The sequence below is a fragment of the Anopheles arabiensis genome, chromosome 2 (genome assembly GCF_016920715.1).
Source record: "Anopheles arabiensis isolate DONGOLA chromosome 2, AaraD3, whole genome shotgun sequence".
Classification (NCBI taxonomy): Eukaryota; Metazoa; Arthropoda; class Insecta; order Diptera; family Culicidae; genus Anopheles; species Anopheles arabiensis.
The window spans coordinates 8,662,853-8,680,036 of NC_053517.1; the positions used below are offsets into that span (position 1 = coordinate 8,662,853).

The window sequence follows — 17,184 nt, forward strand, 5'->3', positions numbered from 1 at the left end:
CGGGAAACAAACAACAACAACCGAAATGAGATTGTGTCACCATGAACCTTCCATCGGGAATTTCCACATCCCCCTAATAAACCGGTAGGTACGCTTGTATGTAGTTTATTCTCCGGGGTTGATATTGTACGACAGTTTGAATAGCAATAGTACTGGTAATAGTTGCAATGGTACGTACTGTTTGCGATAATACAAAACGATTAGTATGACGATGGCTGTGGATGGTGGTGGAGCTACCTAAAATGGATACTAGCGACTGGTGGGCCTGCTTCAAACGTGACAGCAGCCACCACCATCGTTCTCCTCCTCCTCCTCCTCCTCTTCCTCCTCGTCGTTGTGTTTTATGCCACCCCATGTTGCCGCCTTCCGGATTGATTGCGCCTTTCCCTTTGCCACGCCCGAACGCTGATCACGTGAGAATGGTATCGTCCAGCTCCTCCTCCTTGCCGGCGGCCTGCATTGCCACCTTGCGCAGCACCTTGCTGACCACCTCGCTGAGCGATTCCCGTGCGCCCGGCTCGAGCAGCGTCAGGCAGCGCTGATGGAAGTCCTCCCCATCCCGCAGCCGCAGCACGTGCACCAGCGCAATCTCCGAGTTCGAGCGCACGTACCCATTCTTTTCCTTCGTTCCGTTGACCAGCATCGGAATGGCGAGCTTCAGATACTCGGGCGCGATCCGTTCCGCCGGCACGACGCGCGCCAGATAGGTGCAGGTTTTGGCCAGCAGCTGCTTCACCTCGTTGCTGCTGTGGTTCATCGACTTGACGAACGGGGCAATGAGGGCGGTGCACAGCTTGGCCCCGTCGTCCGCCATGCCGTACTGCAGCAGATAGCCACCGGCCCGCACCCCGTTCATCGCGACCGGTATCTTGTCCGACACGAGCGCCCCCGTGATGACTTTGCAGATTTTCGTCTCGTACTTCGGCAGCACGATGGCGGCCGGGTATTCCTTCAGCGCGACAAACAGGGCCGCCGTACGGCCGTGCCGCAGCGTTGCATCATCCCCATAGTCCTCGTTCAGCAGATGGTTCGTGAGGGCGTCGTCCACCTGCTCGGGCGTTAGCCAGCGGCACAGCGCACCGAAACAACCGGCAGCGGCCGCCCGACTAACGTCCTCCGTGTAGTCCAGCATCCCAGCCAGCGTGGTGTAGATCTGTTTGCGCAACGGTTCCGTCATCTTGTCGCCGGCCGGTGTCACAATGCCGCGGAGCGCCTGCAGCATCGTCTCGCGCACCGCCGAATCGTCCGCATTTTTGATGCCGTTGTGCATTTCGACAAACAGTGGATCGGGCCGCGTGTGGATGACGATCAGCTCGGCCAGCGCATGGCCCGCCTTGATGCGCACGAGGCGGGCCGGGTCGTGCAGTGCCTTCAGGAAGGTGGTCTGCAGCTGGGGCAGGAACTGCTTCAGCATAATGCCCACCTTGTGCAGCAGGATGGCGAGCGTTTCGAGGACGGCCGCCTTCACGCCCGCATTGAACCGATCGCCCAGGATGCGGATGAGCGGCCCGGTGATGTGCACGACCGACGGTTGCAGCGAGGCCGGCGAGGTTAGCTTAATCACCTCGCCCAACCCTTGGGCCGCATTTTCCTTCTCCTCGGGCAGCCCGTTCAGTATGGCTTCGCGGAACACGGGCAGCAGGGGTGTGATGCCCTTCGGCAGACAGAAGCCTGGCAGCTCGCCACCCTTCGGCAGGTCGCTGCTGGCAAACTTTACCGCCTGCCGCACGTCCGTCACGTGTGCGATCTGTTGCGCCGAGTCCAGCGTCTTCGTGACCGCGTTCAGCGCGTCCCACGACGGTTGCAGCACGTCGCGATCGCTGTCGGCCAGCAGCCAGAGCAGACCACGCAGCAGCTGCGGCACGTACTGCGAGTAATCGCCGGGCGAGTGGGTACAGAACGCGCACAGCAGCGTGGCGGCGGCACGGCGCGTTTCGGGCGTTTCCGACTTGGTCGACTCCATCACCGTGTCCATGATCGTGCGGATGCCCACCTCATCGCTGACCGAGAGGATGACCGCCTGGCAGTACTCGAGCTCCTGCACCTCCTCCGGCGTGCCCTGTGCACCGGCCAGGGCAGCGAGCAGGGCGGGCAGTATCTTGGGCAGATACTTGGTGAGCGCTTCCCCGGCGACGGACGCCAGTATCGAGAGGGCTTTCGTGTTGACCGGCTTGGCCGTTAGCTGAGGAATGAGGTACGGCAGTACCACGCGCGATTTAATCGCCATTACCTGCCGCAACCCGTCCAGCGTCCATTCGGCTACGTCCGGATCGGGATCGCCCAGGCTTTCCAGCATCGAGGGAAGGATGTCCTCCAGCGCCCGGGCACCGACCGTCGTGTGCAGCGAGTCGAACGTCTTTGCCGCGGCGTGTCGCACTTCGGGCAGAGGGTCGGCCAGCGCTTTGCGCACCGTCGGCACCAGACTGTTCACGAACGTAAGCACCATGTCGCGCGACGTCGAAGCCATTATCTCGGACAGCCCAATGCAGACGCCCTGCCGCTGGTCGGCCTGGTCCGAGCTGAGCCCCCGCTCCAGTATCGGAATAATCTCCGGCAGTACGCGCTCGCCGAGCTTGCGCACCAAATCACCCAGCGTGCGGGCGGCCACCTGCCGCTTGTCGTAGCTCGTGCTGGCCAAACAGCCCAGCAGCAGCGAGAAGAGCGTGGGCAGGATTTCGCGCAACGTGCGCGGCGTGTTCGTCACGACCACCTTCCACACGTGCAGCGCGGCCTGGCGCACCATCAGCGACACGTCGCTGCGGCCCATGTACAGCCCGGCCAGCACGCGGTTGCGCCGGTCGGCGCCCAAGCTGCGGATGATCGCTTTGTGGCTCTGCTCCGTGCCGAAATTGTCGTCCTCGGACGCCGTCTGCGTGGTCATCTTGCCCGACACGCCCGAAATCTTGTACAGCAGGTCGCCCAGCAGCTGCACCGAGCTGTACCGGATGCGCCAGTTGTCATCGAACAGGCCCTTCTCCAGCTCGGGCAGCAGCAGCGTGATGGCCGACTCGGCGTACAGGTTCACGATGCGCTGGCCCGCCTTCAGGGCCGTGTCGCGCACGTACTCGTTCTCGTCGGCCAGCGCCTTCAGGATCGGGTTGATGATCTGCCCAATGTACGGCGTGAAGTCGTTCGGGAACGCCGACGGCATGTAGATGAACATCATGATGTAGCCGTCCTTGACGTGCGGCGCAATGTCCGTCCGCTCGGCGGTGGCAATAATTTCCGGCATCAGCTTGTGCAGCTTCTCCACGCCCAGCCCGCCGACCACCTCGGACAGGCCCTGGGCCGCGCCGGACCGATCCACGCTGCTCGACTCGGACGTGAGCGTTTGCATCAGCCACGGCAGCAGATCCTCGAACGAAGATTCGCCCATGCCGCGCACCATGGCGCCGAGCGCACGGGCCGACACACCGCGCACCTCCGGCACGGGGTCGAGCAGCGACGTCTTCAGCCCCGGGATGATGTTCGGCAGGTAGGGCGTCAGGTCCTTCTGGTCCGTCAGCGAGTACATGTTGCCGATGATCTGGGCCGCCATTTTGCGCGTCTCCGTCGACCGGTCCATGAAGGCGCGCTGCACCACCGGCATGATCAAGGCCAGCGACGGTGCATCGATGAAGTGCACGAACTTCGTCTCGAGCAGCGACTGCAGACAGGCGGACGTCTTGCTCGACGGATCCTCCAGCGCCGTCAGCAGCACCGGAACGATCGCTTGAATCTCGGGATTCTTGATCACGCTACCGATCACGCGCAGTGCATTGGCGCCCGCTTCCTGCACCTTGATGTGCGAATCGCCCAGCACCTCCATCAGCTTCGGCACGATGCTCGGCAGGCAGGAGGACAGCTGCTTTGGTGCACAGAACGCCATCGAACCGAGCAGCTCAACCGACGCCGTTTTCGTGCGCCACGAATCCTCATCGAGCGCGTTTAGCAGCGAGGGCAGCACCAGCTTCACACCGTGCGCCGACAGCTTGGCCATCACCGTTTTGGCACACTCGTCCGCCGCCTGCCGCACGTACACCGACGAGTCGCCGAAGCACTGCAGCAGATGCGGCAGCACGTGCACGATGTACGGCTCGAACAGTCGACCGAGCGTGCTACACAGCATCTCGAACGCAAACAGCGCACCCTCGCGGTACTTGAAGTTCTTCTTGTCCTGGATGTACTGCGTCAGCTTCGACATAATGTCCAGCTGCTTGAGCGACAGGATACCAAGCCCCTTCACCACGCCGGCAATGCCGTAGGCGGCACCGCGCCGCACACCGTACTTCTCCGACTTGACCAGCTGCTGCAGCAGCTTCTTCACAATCTCCGGCGCTCGGTCCTTCACGGCCGGTATCAGATGCGGGATGCAGTTGGCCACCGCTTCCTGCACCTGCTGCGAAGGGGTTTCCAGTGCCGCCAGCAACCGATCGATGATGGGCTGGATGCGTTCGTCCTCGCGATCCAGGTGGCGCGCGAGCGAACCCATCAGAATCACGACCGCCTGGCGGATGTTATCGTACGCGCCCTTGCTCGGCGCCTTGTCCAGGAAGTACTCGAACGTGGGCAGCAGATACGTCACGTTCTCCTTGCCGTGGTGATCGACGATCGCCAGCGACGCGGCCAGCATCTCCTTGTGCACAATCTCCTGCCGATCGCGCAAACCGTACCGCACCATAAACTGGATCACGCTCTTCACCAGCTCGGGCGTAAGGAAGGGCGAAATGCTGCCCAGCGCAATGGCGACGCCACGCCGCGGTCCCCACGGATCAATGGCCGGCTCGATCTCGCGATCGAACTGATCCAGCTTGGCCGGTATCATGACCACCTTCTCCCGGTAGATCTCGAGCAGCTGCTCCACCACACCCTCGATCGTGGACGAGTCCTCGACCAGGATCGACACCAGCGCGGCCGCAGCCGCCTTCTGCACGCACAGCTCCGGATGGATGATGTCCTTCATCAGCTCGTCCGCCATCACGATCGGCACCTCGTACCCGCCGTCCTGCCAAATGCCCGTCGCCAGCAGCTTAATGTCCGGCGACAGATCGTGCTTCGCCACCCACAGGCGGCGCGTTAACCGCAGCCCAAACTCGTAATCGTCCGCAATCGAGGGCAGCACATCGATCATGATGGCAAGGGCGCGCAGCGACACGTCCCGCACCGCGTCCAGCTCCTCCTGCAGTGCTACCAGCAGCGCATCGATCTCGCGCAGATCGGCCCGCGCAGTGTACTCGCGACCGGAGCAACTCTCCGCCACGTCCAGCAGTGCAGCGACGGCCTGCGTTTGCACACGCCCCCGGTGCTGTTGCACGAGCCGCAGCAGCAGCCGCACCATCTCCAACCGTGGCATGTACGCGGGATGGTACACGTCGGCCAGATCCTTCCCGTCGACCGTGTCGCCCTTCAGCTGCGCATGGTACGCGATGATCTGCACGCCGTTGATCAGCAAACTTTCGTCCTTCTTCGCTTCGGGCATCGTGAGAGCGCGCTTGAGAAACTCGAACGTGTAGCTGAAGGCGGGCGCATCCAGCAGGTACCGCTTGCTGCCCTCCTCCTCCCGGTGCACGTTGTACATGTCGATCGTTTCGTCGTACAGCGCCACCAGTATGTCACTCACCAGCTCGACCAGGTTGGCGGTGCACCAGCTCTCCTCCAGATCGCAGTGCGGCTTGCTCAGCCGGATCGTGGCGATCGCAATGTCGCGGCCCAGCTCCGCCCGCTCCTCGCCGAAGCAAATGTCCTTCAGGCGGAAGTACAGCTTCACCATGGCCGGTGCGGCCAGTGGCGAGGAAAACACGCGCAGCACCGAGGGCAGCAGGGCGGGGAAGAACAGTGGCAGCTGCTTCGGCGTACCCTTGGCCGCGCCCTCGATCTGCGAGATCAGCGTCGTGATGGTGTCGTGCAGCGCCTTTAGCCGTGCCTTGATGGCGTTTTCCTTCTCGCGCTGCTTGTCGATCACCTCCTTCTGCTTCGGCGTCAGCTGCGGCGGTTTCCACGTGCCTTCCTTGCGCCGTTTCTCCTCCAGCTCGCGGCGCAGCTGCAGCTCTTCCAGCTGCTCTTTGTAGCTAAAAAGTGGAGGGAAATGGAAAAGGTAAGCAACGATCAAAACGAAAAGCATACCACGCCACCGCCACCACTCTCACCTGTACGCTTTGTTTTCGCGTTTCAGATGCGCTGTTTGGATCTGCTCGTCCGCACTCGGTATGACGCTCTTGTCGTACAGCTCCCCGTCCGGCGTCAGGTAGGTAAAGTACTCCTCGTCCGTCACGTTCGACATGCGCGAGTTGTTCAGCTGCTCCGTCACGTTCTTCACCAGCACGGACAGGATCTGCTCCGGGCTGATGCGCGACAGCGTCGCAAGCGTGTTCTCGTACATGGCCGCCGCCTTGTACGCGCTGAAGAACGTCTCCTCGATTTGGGCCGTATTGAGCGCGATGAACTGCTTGCCATTCAGCCCGTACCGCTCCAGAATGCTTTCCCAGAGGTCGCCCCTAACGGACACGGCTGCCGGATGGTGCGAGCAGAGCAACGCCCCGAGCGCCAACGATTGAGCGTCCGGGTTCGCCACACCCTCCACATTGCACACGGTGTAGATGGCATCGACCAGGGCTTGGGCGGGCGGTACGCCCTCCTCCAGCGGTTCCCCTTCGCACTGGATTTTGCTACTCTCGGAGTAGCGCGTCAGCTCGGCCAGCAAACACTTCGCCAGCGGTACGCCCTGCTCGCTGTTAACGATCTTGGTGACCAGCGGAAGACAGTACCGGCGCACCTTGGTCTGCGCTGACATGGTGCAAATCGTGGCCGCCCGTATCAGCGGGTCGATTGCGCTGTCGCCGCCCTTTAGCTCGCTCCGGTGCTTGATGAGCAGCTGCTCGCAGATTACCATCACGTAGCAGCGCGTCTCCGCGTTCGTGGTCGAGAGGAACCGTTCGCTGAGGAACGGCGACTTGCCCGTGTCGAGCACGATGTTCCAAAAGTCTTTCAGCTTCTCGCACACGTTACCGTTCGTTAGGAGCAGGATGCAGGCGGCACCGACACCCTCCGACACGACGGGCGTCTGGGCCGGGCTTTGAGCGGCCCGTTCCACGATCTTCGACAGTGTCGCGGTAAAGTCGGCCCCGCTCGGCAGCTTGCCGTCGTGCAGGCAGGACAGGAACCACTGCAGGTAGCTCGTGCGGATCGTCTGTCCCTTCGCGTCCATACCCTTCCGGAACAATTGCACGATTTTGTTGGGAATGTCTCCGCGATGATACACCGTCCACAGGCCAAACATTTCCAGCGCGTGGCACACGACCTTCTCCTGTATTTCCGCCTCGATCACCTTGGAAAACTGGTCGCAAACGGCGGGCAGGATGGTCTGTACCTTTTGGGGTGGAATTTTGTTGTAGCTTAAATTACCGGCACCCTGGAACCATCGAGAGTGAGCGAAAGAAATTTAGACATTGAAAATGAGCCGCTTCTTACGAATTTCCACCAACCTGTAGCAGATTTATCCTCAGCTCGGCCACCGTAATCTTTCCCCCGGACCCGTTCAGCACGGCAAACACTTCCTTGAGCAACGCCTCGATCGCACCGGCGGTGCCGCACTTGAGTGCAACCTGCTTCAGCGACTCGACCGCTTCCTGGCGCACCGTTTCCTCCTTCGAGGCCAGATTCTGCACCAACGGTTTGCCCAGATCGAGCGCGTAATCGCTCACGTCCAGCTCCAGCTCGTTCACGATTGCACCGACCGCACGGAGGATGACTTCAGCCGACCGCAGCATCGACCGCTGCAGCGCGGGCACCACCACCGTCTTCAGCTCGTCCTTGGTGATGGCTTTGAGCAGTGGGGAGCAGGCGATGATATCGCTCGCGTGCGGTTTCGTCTTCACCGTGATCAAACCCTTCACCAGATGGTCCAACAGTTTGGTCTTGTGCTGGGTCAGCAACGATTCCGCCGCCTCCGCCCCTCGCTCCTCCCGCACGAACCGCACGATCGTGCACAGCATCACAATCACGCCGCTGGACGGTTCCGTCGCGAGCAGCCGATCGAAGTAGCGCTGGGCGAGACCGTCGTCCCCGCTGGCGAAGAAATCCCGCACGAAGCTGTACGCTTTGTCCGACACCTTCTGCATGCCGGACGTCAGGGACAGCTGGTACAGGCCGGCCTGAATGTCAAGCAGCTTCGGGAACTCCTTCTTCCCCACGGCCGTCTCGTGGTCCGCGTGCAGGGCAACCAGGTTGGCCCATCCTAGCGCAAGGGCGGACGCTTGCGCTCCCTTCACTGGTGGCGCACTGGCCAGATCCTTCGTCAGCAGCGCCTTCAGTACGGCGTTGAAGTGTTCGTACGCTAGGTCGGGATGCTGTTTCAGCACCGCCACCAGCAGGTCCCGCACCAGCGCCTGCGATTCCGGATCCTTGTATTTGGTGAGTGTCGTACCGATCACTTTGCATATTCCTCGCACAATGGTCGCGTTAATTCCTGCAAGAAAACGGCACAATTTCACAACACACACACAGTCGAAACACCGGAGATAAAAACAAGGGAAATTGAGGTTAGAATTGGCAGAGGGACACACCACCATCACAACAGAGCGACGGTAGCAGGCGCACGATTACGGCATACCGGTACGCGACACGTCACTCCCCCCAGCCGTCACTTACCCGGATTTGGCAGCACCGCAATCACATTCTGGAACAGTTCCGGCCGCTCCTCGACGGGCACGTTCAGCACTCGGTTCGGCAAGTCTTTCAGGGCCTTAGCAAGCTGTTATGGAAGGCGAGAGGCGGGGAGAAATGGGATGAACAAAAAAAACTTGGTCAGCCAGCCGCGTCGGCAAATCCAGACGAGGGGGTAGTAAAAAACACGACAATGATGAGAGAAAATCTCGACTTTTCGCGAACCGACACAGCAAGCCATGACGGCACGGACGAGCCGGAGTCGCTTTTACCTCTGCATCAGCCATTTTTCGCGTACAATTTTGCCGTTTTCAGTGCGCCAATCGTCTGTTGAAAAATCACACACCAAAAAAGTGGACAACTGGGCAAGCAGTGTGTGTGTGTGTGTGCGCCGGAGAGCCGAGAGCTTCTTTTTATTTTTTTACTCCAACCTTCTCTGCCGAGCCAAATCGAGTTTTGACACAACTGCTGTGGCGGCTGTCAAAGATGATGCCGCGATGCCAACGTTCGGCGAAAAGAACTCCCTTTTGCGCGCCTTCCCCGTTTTCCCTCCTCTCCTTTCTACCGCTCGCAAAGCCCGCACACCTTTTCCCTCCCGAATAAAACAGCAAGGCCAAAGGAAACCGAAAAACAATATGGTGTTATTAATATAGAATGTTTATTTCACGTGAGCAAGAAGACCACGCGCTAAATTAGTTGTTTGTTTTACATTAAATCTCGTCACTGCTGCATGGCTCCCCCCACCAAATGATGCGTTCTTCTCTCATGGCTGTGGTAGTAGCGGCTGAGAGAGCGCGTGCAATTGTGACCTTCTCCTCCGGCTGCCGTCCTTCCGCCACCGTCCCTCGTCTACTGGTTGGAACGATTTCCGCCGCCGGTCTGCTGCTGGTACACCTCGATCGTGTCCCCTTCCTCCATTTCCAGCGTCGTCGGAGTGTCGTTCTCGTTGATCGGTTGTCCATCAAAACGGAAGCGTACCACTTGGAGCGACAGTCCCGCCCGATCGCAGTAAGCGTTCATCAGCTTGCGGAGTGGCGTATGCTTTTTGATCTTGAACTGCACCACGGCATTGTCCTGCCCGAGCACCTTCAGGTTGATGTGCTCCGATTCCGAGCTCTTCGGGTCCTTCTTGTCGTCAGCCATTTTAGTGGTTGTTAAACTTTTTCTTCACCTCCGTACACGAACGAACAAGTAACGCCAGATGCGGATTCGTGCAAATTCACGGAACAATTGAGCTGTAGGGGCAGCACCGCGTCGCCTTCGCTGAACAGACAGAGTAGTGTAGAAGCGTCACAAAAGGCAAACGGCAAATGAGGTTTGTTTGACAGAATTCGCCGGCAGCCGGGGACCCAAGGAGCATTTTTGTACGGGCGATTTTTCGCCCCTCACACGCTATGGCAACACGCTGTCGGATTGGAGGTTTTCGGGGTAATTTTCCGCTTTATTAATTTAGTTATTTGTTTGATAAACTACTAAAATTGGAAAATTTTCCTATAATCGACCAATTGTTCGAAACAAAAGAGTTTCCTGGGGAAACGGACCCAAAAGTACTTTCTCCCAAAGAATCCAAATTGTTACTTGGGACTATTAAATGACGAATTTAATCAAATAAACGCTTTAAAATCATTGCAAATGGATAATTTTTCGATTTTCTGGTGCTTTTGGTGCTATTTTAGTTACCAATAACCTTCTAGCCAAGGTAAAAATCCCATCCGAAAGTGATGCAGCTCCCAAATAGATAACCCCCTTGCAACGGTTCGTTTGGTACCAGCAACTGACATCAACGGACAGCGGCTTGTGTGTTTTGTTTGTTGTTTTTTCCCTATGTCCTACTGTTGTGGCACCCCATCATCATGACCGTTTGCATTGGTTTTACAATCTTACGGCCTGTAACAGCGCTGTAAAGCTAGAAAGTAGTGTATCGTTTTAGCTAAAGAGTGATTCTGCATGCCCCCCCACATCAGCATGTGATGAGTGATTCGGATGAAACAGACGTGCTGCTGCTGATACCGCCCGATTTCTTCAACTGCGAATCGCCCATCACACCGACGCCTCGAACCCCAACCAACTGTTCCTGGGACCTGGGCGTCGATTGCCTGTCCTATGCATCCTTTGCACAGCGAAGCGGCGGTTCCACGATGGCAGGGATAGGCAACTACTCACTGGCTGCCGAGCGAACCGAGCAGTATGTGGCTTCCACTCCGTTCAAGCACCACGGGCACCACCAGAACCACCACCAGAACCACCACCAAGAACCTCTGAAGGAACAGTACATACTGCACGAAATAGATCGATTTTTGCAGGACGATGAGCCACAAAAGTCACAGCAAAGGCAACCGCCACAGCATGCGTACCAGCACAACGGTGCAGCTACGACCAACAGTCCGGAAGGATCTCTTATCGATCTCAACAGTCTCTCCCTGCAAGAGTATCCATCGCTTACGCGGAACGATTTCAACGGGCTCACGAAACCGGGCTCCTCCGGATGTGGTCCCGTCCCTCAGAAACCGCCCCGAAACGTGCCCGCCAGTGGTGCTGGTGGAATGGTAAGCAAATCATGTGGGAAAAACGGTCAGCCACTGCTAAACCTGAGCGACATTTGGCAAACGAACGGTACGAACGGTGGCCAGCCCGACTACGCAAAGGTGCTGCAGGAAGAGCGACTGCGAAGGCAGCACTGCGAGCGCAACATTCAATCGCTCCACATGAAGCTGCTCGAGTATGAGGAGAAAATCTCCGTCGCCCTGTCGGTGGACAAGGAAAAGGTGTCGATCATCGACAAGCTGGAGCAGGAAACGTCCCGCCTGACCGGCAAGCTGCGGGACATGGAGCTGAAGCACATCGATGCGCACGAGAAGCTGATGGCGGAGAATTTAGAGTTTAAAAACAAGAACCTCTTCCTCGAAAAGGAGCTGGCGGAAACGCTCACGCTGGTGCGCAAGCTGGAAGATAAGAAGGATAATCTGGAGATAAAGGTGGAGAATCTCGTGTCCGCTAGCCGAGACGCTGGGGAGGTGCATCGACAGCAGCTGGACGATCTGCAAGTACGGTTGGCAAATAGTCGCGACAGCGAACGGCAGCTAAGAGAGCAGCTAGGAAAGCAGCGAAAAGCGAACGAGCAGCTCGGTTCGGAACTGGCGGCGGAAAAGCAAAAGCTTGCTGATGGCGTACGGCTGCGGGCGGACTTTTGTGCGCTCAAGACCAAGACGGACGCGCTGGGGAAGAGATTTGCGGACGTGACGCGGGAGAATGAAACGTTGCAGGATCAGCTGAAGCACGTAAAGGAACAGAACGCAATGCTGCAAGAAGAATCGGTAAGCAGATGAGCGCAAAAAGATGAAGATTCATGTTGTAAAACTAAATTTTCTTTTATTTTAGAAAAAGTTACTTAAAGAGCTGGAATTACAACGACTCACGCTGAAAAAGTACTACCAATCGCAGCTCGAGGATGTCGTGTCGGACAAGCTGAAGGAATTCCAGAAGCAGCTCGCTTCCGTCGAAGAAGAGCTAAAGGAAGAATCGCGTACCCGCGAACGAACGCTTACCGATCGAGCGAAGCGGCAAATCGAGCTGATCGACCAGAAACGGGAGCAAGAGATTGAGCTGCTCACCGAACGGTGCAACGAGCAGGAGTCACTGTACCGCCTGCAGCTAGCAAATTCCGCCCAGCGGATACACGAGTTAGAAGAGGAGCTGCGCACGATACGCTGTGGCCGGGCCGACATTGCCGTGCAGGTGCACTCGATCATGGAAAACCAGTGGAAGCAAACGCGCGATCTTTTGATGAGTACGGGCAGACAGTTGGGCAGTTCCGGCAACCACTGCACACTGCTCGAGCAGGAGGCGGGAAAGACGACTAGCGCCAAATTCAATCGTCTTACCCTCGAACACCTAGACAAAGATCGTTTGGATGGAGTTCGCTCGTTAAAACACTCCCTTTCAACCGATGAAAATGTTTCCCTCCAGACATCGGGTGGTGGAAAAGGGGATGCCGATAATTGGAGAAAACCAACGGAATCGACCGTTGGCAGCATCCCCAAGGAGCAGCTGCACAACTACATCGAACTGTTGCTACAAACATCGCCGAACGATCTTAAACGACTGGAAGAGGTACTATCGAGCTGTCGAAAGCAATCGAAAAAGGAGTCGACGGGACGGCAAAGCGGCGAACGTCGCACTGGGACGAACGAAGCTACGGTTCCTCCTTGCGGGATGATGAATGGGAGGTCCGCTTCCGCTACGGCCTTGCATCAGCTGGGACTGACTGGGAAAGCGTCCAACAAAACACCCCGACCGTGGAAATGACTAGACTGAGAACGGGACAGTAGGATTAGGCGTAGAACACGTGTGCCTTTTGAAAAGTTTCATGTTTTTAATAGACGGACACATACATAGCGTGTTAGTATGTATGGTTCTAATTTGTACAACATATTTTACTTACTTTCTTAGCACAATTCGTTCAGTTCGTTCAGTACACACGAGACAAAGCTGCAATAAACGGTTGTCCAACGGATTTGCTCTTTACTCTGTTTATTCGATTACTACGCAAATACAGATCATTTTCGTTAATATATCGTAATAGTTTATATTATACTATAATAATATTTGCCTTACCTTTCATTACATATTTAATAGTGTATTGTTTTCTTTTCTTTTGTGTTTGTTTCGATTAATTTAACCTTTCGCGTTTTGGTGAGCTTCGTGCAGAATTATTTAACACCCACCACGCACGGGATGTGTGTGTATGTGTGTGGTTCGTTGCACGTTTACTAGAAATATCTTGCCAACACTAAACACGGCCGCATCGTCCGTAGTATAAGGGGGTAGAGCGCAGTGATCGAAACCAAAACGACGTCACGACTTCTTTTCAGCGCAAACGTTGGGACAAATTGGCGGTGATTTGAATGTAATGTTCGTCTGCTTGTCTCCGATTAATGCGGAAGCATGCGTTGTTAGCGCTTTCATATCATACAGGTCCGGTGAGAAGCTTAAATGGTAAACGTGCCGAACGAAATGGTTCGAAACGTGATACAACATAAACGCTGACACTCTCCGTGAAGCTAATATGGGAGTGTGTGCCGGGATCGGTTTCGAAATCCCCAAAATATGGCTTTACCACTACTACAACTACTGCTGCTGCTGCGCCACATTGTTGTTCAACAACTCAAATACGTTCCCGAGCAGGCGAGCTCTACTAAATAACTTGCGCTACTCTTTCTTTTTGGAATGCTGTGCGCGCGCGTCTTCCGTCGTCTTCTACACACAAGTGTATCGGCAGTAAAGTGCGAATAGTTTAACCGACTATGAAGGCCAGCGAAAGGAGGAGGAAAACAGCAGGCGAAAAATAACAAATGATGTGGCGTGGCTTACTCTAGCGAGTTCAGCGTCAGCAGCTGTTTGAGGACCTTCGTCTGGGACGTTTCCCGTATCTCGCCCGCCAGGAACATCTCGTCCACGACCGTGTACACCTTGTAGAAGTTAAACACCAGGTCGAGCTCGCACACGTTGTGGAAGTACTCGTTCAGCACCTCGACAAAGTTGTGGATCGCCTCCAGGTAGCACAGGTTGTTGTCGTTCACGTCGACGCAGATGCAGAAGTACAGCCCCGCGTACCGGCGGTACACGATCTTGAAGTTCCGGAACTCGACAAAGTTGGTGTGCTTGGCGTCCCGCACCGTCACCACGGCGTGCACCTCCTCGATCAGCTTCTGCTTTTCGTCGTCGTCAAAGTTCATGTACCATTTCGCGAGCCGCGTCTTGCCCGCACGGTTCTGTATCAGTATGAAGCGAATCTGTGGGTGGACCAAACGGAAGTTTGTTATCGGCTGTGTAGGCTCCAGCGCGTAGCAGCGCGTGTGTGGGTGCAGATGGGAAGTGGTATGGTACGGGGTGGGAGGGGGTGGTATTTTGCTGATGAGATGGAATAATCATCCGTCAGCTACTGCCGCTGCTGCTGCTACTTACCATCGTGAATGGTTCGGCCGTTTAGGAATGTTTAGGGAAGAGAGCACGTCGTCCGACTAGCAAGTGGATCGATGCAACGGAAAGACCCACAGAGTTAGATGGAAACCCTTTGCGAGGGGTTTCTCCAGTTATTTACCGAATAGTATCGCAACTCTCTTGCTTTTGATTTGATGAGATTGATTACCAATTTTTTCGCTGCTTCAGCGACGTCAAGTGAATATTGACAGCCCACGATAGCACTTTGCCAAAGTTGCTAGTTCACGGCTACAGTGTGCAATACATTTTTTAGTAATATACTCATACAAATGATATTTTGCAGCTTGGGTTATTTTTATGAATAATAAAAACAAGATAGTAGTATTGCATGAATATTCTTCCTAAATGCATGCGATTCCTTATGTATTTTATCAAAAACAACTGTTCACAATAACCAACATTTCGTCAATTTTCCACTCGTGTATAGGATCCTTAACCGCACTCCTTCGATGACGTTTACAGTGACTGCTGGCGAAAAGGCCTTTTGCGTGATCAAAACAACAGTGGCGGTGTGTACGAAAATGTACAATATTTGCACAGAAAAATACGCAAATACGTTGTAGAATGCTCATTTTAAAAGATTCGATCTTCTACAATTCGTGTCTAGTGCATTTGGAACAGCTTTACCGAATAAACAACCGGTACTAGACCAGCAGCTCGCTGACATTTAAATTCAACCTCGAGAACTGTCATAACAATTCGTACCGCAACGTAAATAAGTCCGTGATTTCGGAGCTCGGTGTAAAGGAATTTGTGTTTTACGAGCTTTCTGCTGGGTTTTCCCCCTTCTCACGCGCTAGTTTGATTCAACATTCGACCGTACTGCAGGGTAGTGTGTAAGTTGTGCTGTCGTGAAGTGCCAATATCCCTCAACATGCTGTTCTCGTGGTTGCGGACTGCTGGGAGGCTACCTCTTCCCACCCGTTCCTTTTCAAATGTGGCCACGGCCAGCTCTGCCAAGCTGCAGGAACAGGCGCTGGAGGAGAAGTGTATCCTGGTGAACGATCACGATCAGGCCACCGGAAGTGCCTCGAAGCGGGACTGCCACCGGGTGGATCCCGACGGTAACATTCGTCTGCATCGTGCGTTCAGTGTCTTCCTGTTCAACAGTGCCGGAGATATGCTGCTGCAACGTAGATCCGTCGAAAAGGTACGTAGTGATATAGGGCCTTACGCACATACACACATAGAGGCTCGCGCGACCCATCGCACGGTCGGACGATAGCGCGCCACTTTCTCCTACCGATTTCACACCGACCGTGCCCGTTAGTGTTGGGTGGCGGATCTCTCGCGGGTGCCAACCCGGTTTCCTTTCTTCTCCTTACGTCACGCGCGGTACGGCTGCTGGTACACGCATGAATAATTCAAACGCTTCCGACGATGGTTATGATGATCGCTCGTTTTTCGATGATTTTTACATTTCCATGACAACGGGAACGAAGATAACATTTCCCGACTGCTACACGAACGCTTGCTGCAGCCATCCGCTGTACGACATCGAGGGAGAGCGGGAGGAGCTGAATGCCCTTGGCATTCGGCGCGCTGCCCAGCGACGATTGAACTACGAGCTTGGCATTCCAATGGCACAGGTAAGTGGAGGGCCGCCCTTTAAAATGGTATCAATTAATGCTTTGCTTAAACGGAATTTGCGTTTTACAGGCACGGCCGGAAAACTTCCACTACATCACCCGCATTCACTACGCCGATCGGGGCGATGGGACGTGGGGAGAGCACGAGATCGACTACATTCTGTTCCTGCAGAAAGATGTCGACCTGAAGCCAAACGACAGCGAGGTCAGCGAGGTGCGATACATTCCGCGCAGTGGGCTGACGGATGCCATCGCACGGCTGGATGCACCGCTAACGCCCTGGTTCCGGCTGATCTTGCAGCACCGGCTGCAGCTGTGGTGGGACAATTTGCCTAATTTGAAGCAGTACGAAAACCACAAGCAGATCGAACGATTCTAGCTGGCAGGGTATGGTGTTCGGAAACCAAAATTTAGGCGCGTAAGTACGACACTGCACAATGGCAGCGGCAGGCGGTAAGGGGGTCGAGGAAGCAATATTTAAATGATTTTGATAAGCGTTTAACGGTAGAAGGGAATATTTATGATGGGTAAGAAGATGTTGCAATACGCATGTAAATGAATTGTTATTAAGTTTACTAACTGGACTCTGGAATATGACAAGAATCTATTTTTCTACAAATAATTACCATTGCCAACAGAGTGTTAATTTATCGTATCCGAATTTTCTGCTGTTTTTAAACAGGCTCACTTACGCAACCGCCGCTCATTGAATTGGAATGTGTATAATATCCTAAACATCTGTTTTTATTACTGATTGGGAATGAATACATTAAACCACATTAGCTTCCCGATGAGCCCGTAGCAAAAGCCGCGAATGCGATAGCATAGCACTAAAGCGAGTCTTAATTTCTGTAGAAAAAAAATATGAATCACTTGTTTATCGCGAGCGCGAGCAAAAACGCAACTCATTAGTGTAATAATAATCCAAACTGTTCCGCTATTTACGACAGCGTCC

At 55.3% G+C, this 17,184-nt stretch overlaps 5 protein-coding genes across 5 annotated transcripts; 2 read left to right on the forward strand and 3 right to left on the reverse strand.

Moving 5' to 3' along the window:
* Positions 1-89: 89 nt before the first annotated feature.
* LOC120898758 (eIF-2-alpha kinase activator GCN1) lies at positions 90-9,202 on the reverse strand. Its single transcript, XM_040305040.1, has 5 exons — positions 8,913-9,202; positions 8,626-8,728; positions 7,461-8,443; positions 6,126-7,387; positions 90-6,047 (listed from the first exon to the last, which is right to left on the reverse strand). Exons 1-5 carry the CDS (start codon positions 8,925-8,927, stop codon positions 410-412), a joined length of 8,001 nt encoding a protein of 2,666 aa, XP_040160974.1. The 5' UTR covers positions 8,928-9,202; the 3' UTR covers positions 90-409.
* Positions 9,203-9,276: 74 nt separating this feature from the next.
* On the reverse strand, positions 9,277-9,954 carry LOC120898760 (small ubiquitin-related modifier 3-like). Its single transcript, XM_040305043.1, has one exon. The coding sequence runs from the start codon at positions 9,781-9,783 to the stop codon at positions 9,490-9,492; it is 294 nt and encodes a 97-aa protein (XP_040160977.1). The 5' UTR covers positions 9,784-9,954; the 3' UTR covers positions 9,277-9,489.
* Positions 9,955-10,421: 467 nt separating this feature from the next.
* LOC120893355 lies at positions 10,422-13,164 on the forward strand. Its single transcript, XM_040295174.1, has 2 exons — positions 10,422-11,954; positions 12,019-13,164. The coding sequence occupies exons 1-2, from the start codon at positions 10,611-10,613 to the stop codon at positions 12,943-12,945; spliced, it is 2,271 nt and encodes a 756-aa protein (XP_040151108.1). The 5' UTR covers positions 10,422-10,610; the 3' UTR covers positions 12,946-13,164.
* LOC120893359 (AP-2 complex subunit sigma) lies at positions 13,154-14,835 on the reverse strand. Its single transcript, XM_040295178.1, has 2 exons — positions 14,605-14,835; positions 13,154-14,432 (listed from the first exon to the last, which is right to left on the reverse strand). Exons 1-2 carry the CDS (start codon positions 14,605-14,607, stop codon positions 14,007-14,009), a joined length of 429 nt encoding a protein of 142 aa, XP_040151112.1. The 5' UTR covers positions 14,608-14,835; the 3' UTR covers positions 13,154-14,006.
* A 255-nt stretch (positions 14,836-15,090) lies between these two features.
* LOC120893358 (isopentenyl-diphosphate Delta-isomerase 1) lies at positions 15,091-16,854 on the forward strand. The gene is made up of 3 exons (XM_040295177.1): positions 15,091-15,790; positions 16,083-16,229; positions 16,300-16,854. Exons 1-3 carry the CDS (start codon positions 15,515-15,517, stop codon positions 16,606-16,608), a joined length of 732 nt encoding a protein of 243 aa, XP_040151111.1. The 5' UTR covers positions 15,091-15,514; the 3' UTR covers positions 16,609-16,854.
* Positions 16,855-17,184: the final 330 nt, after the last annotated feature.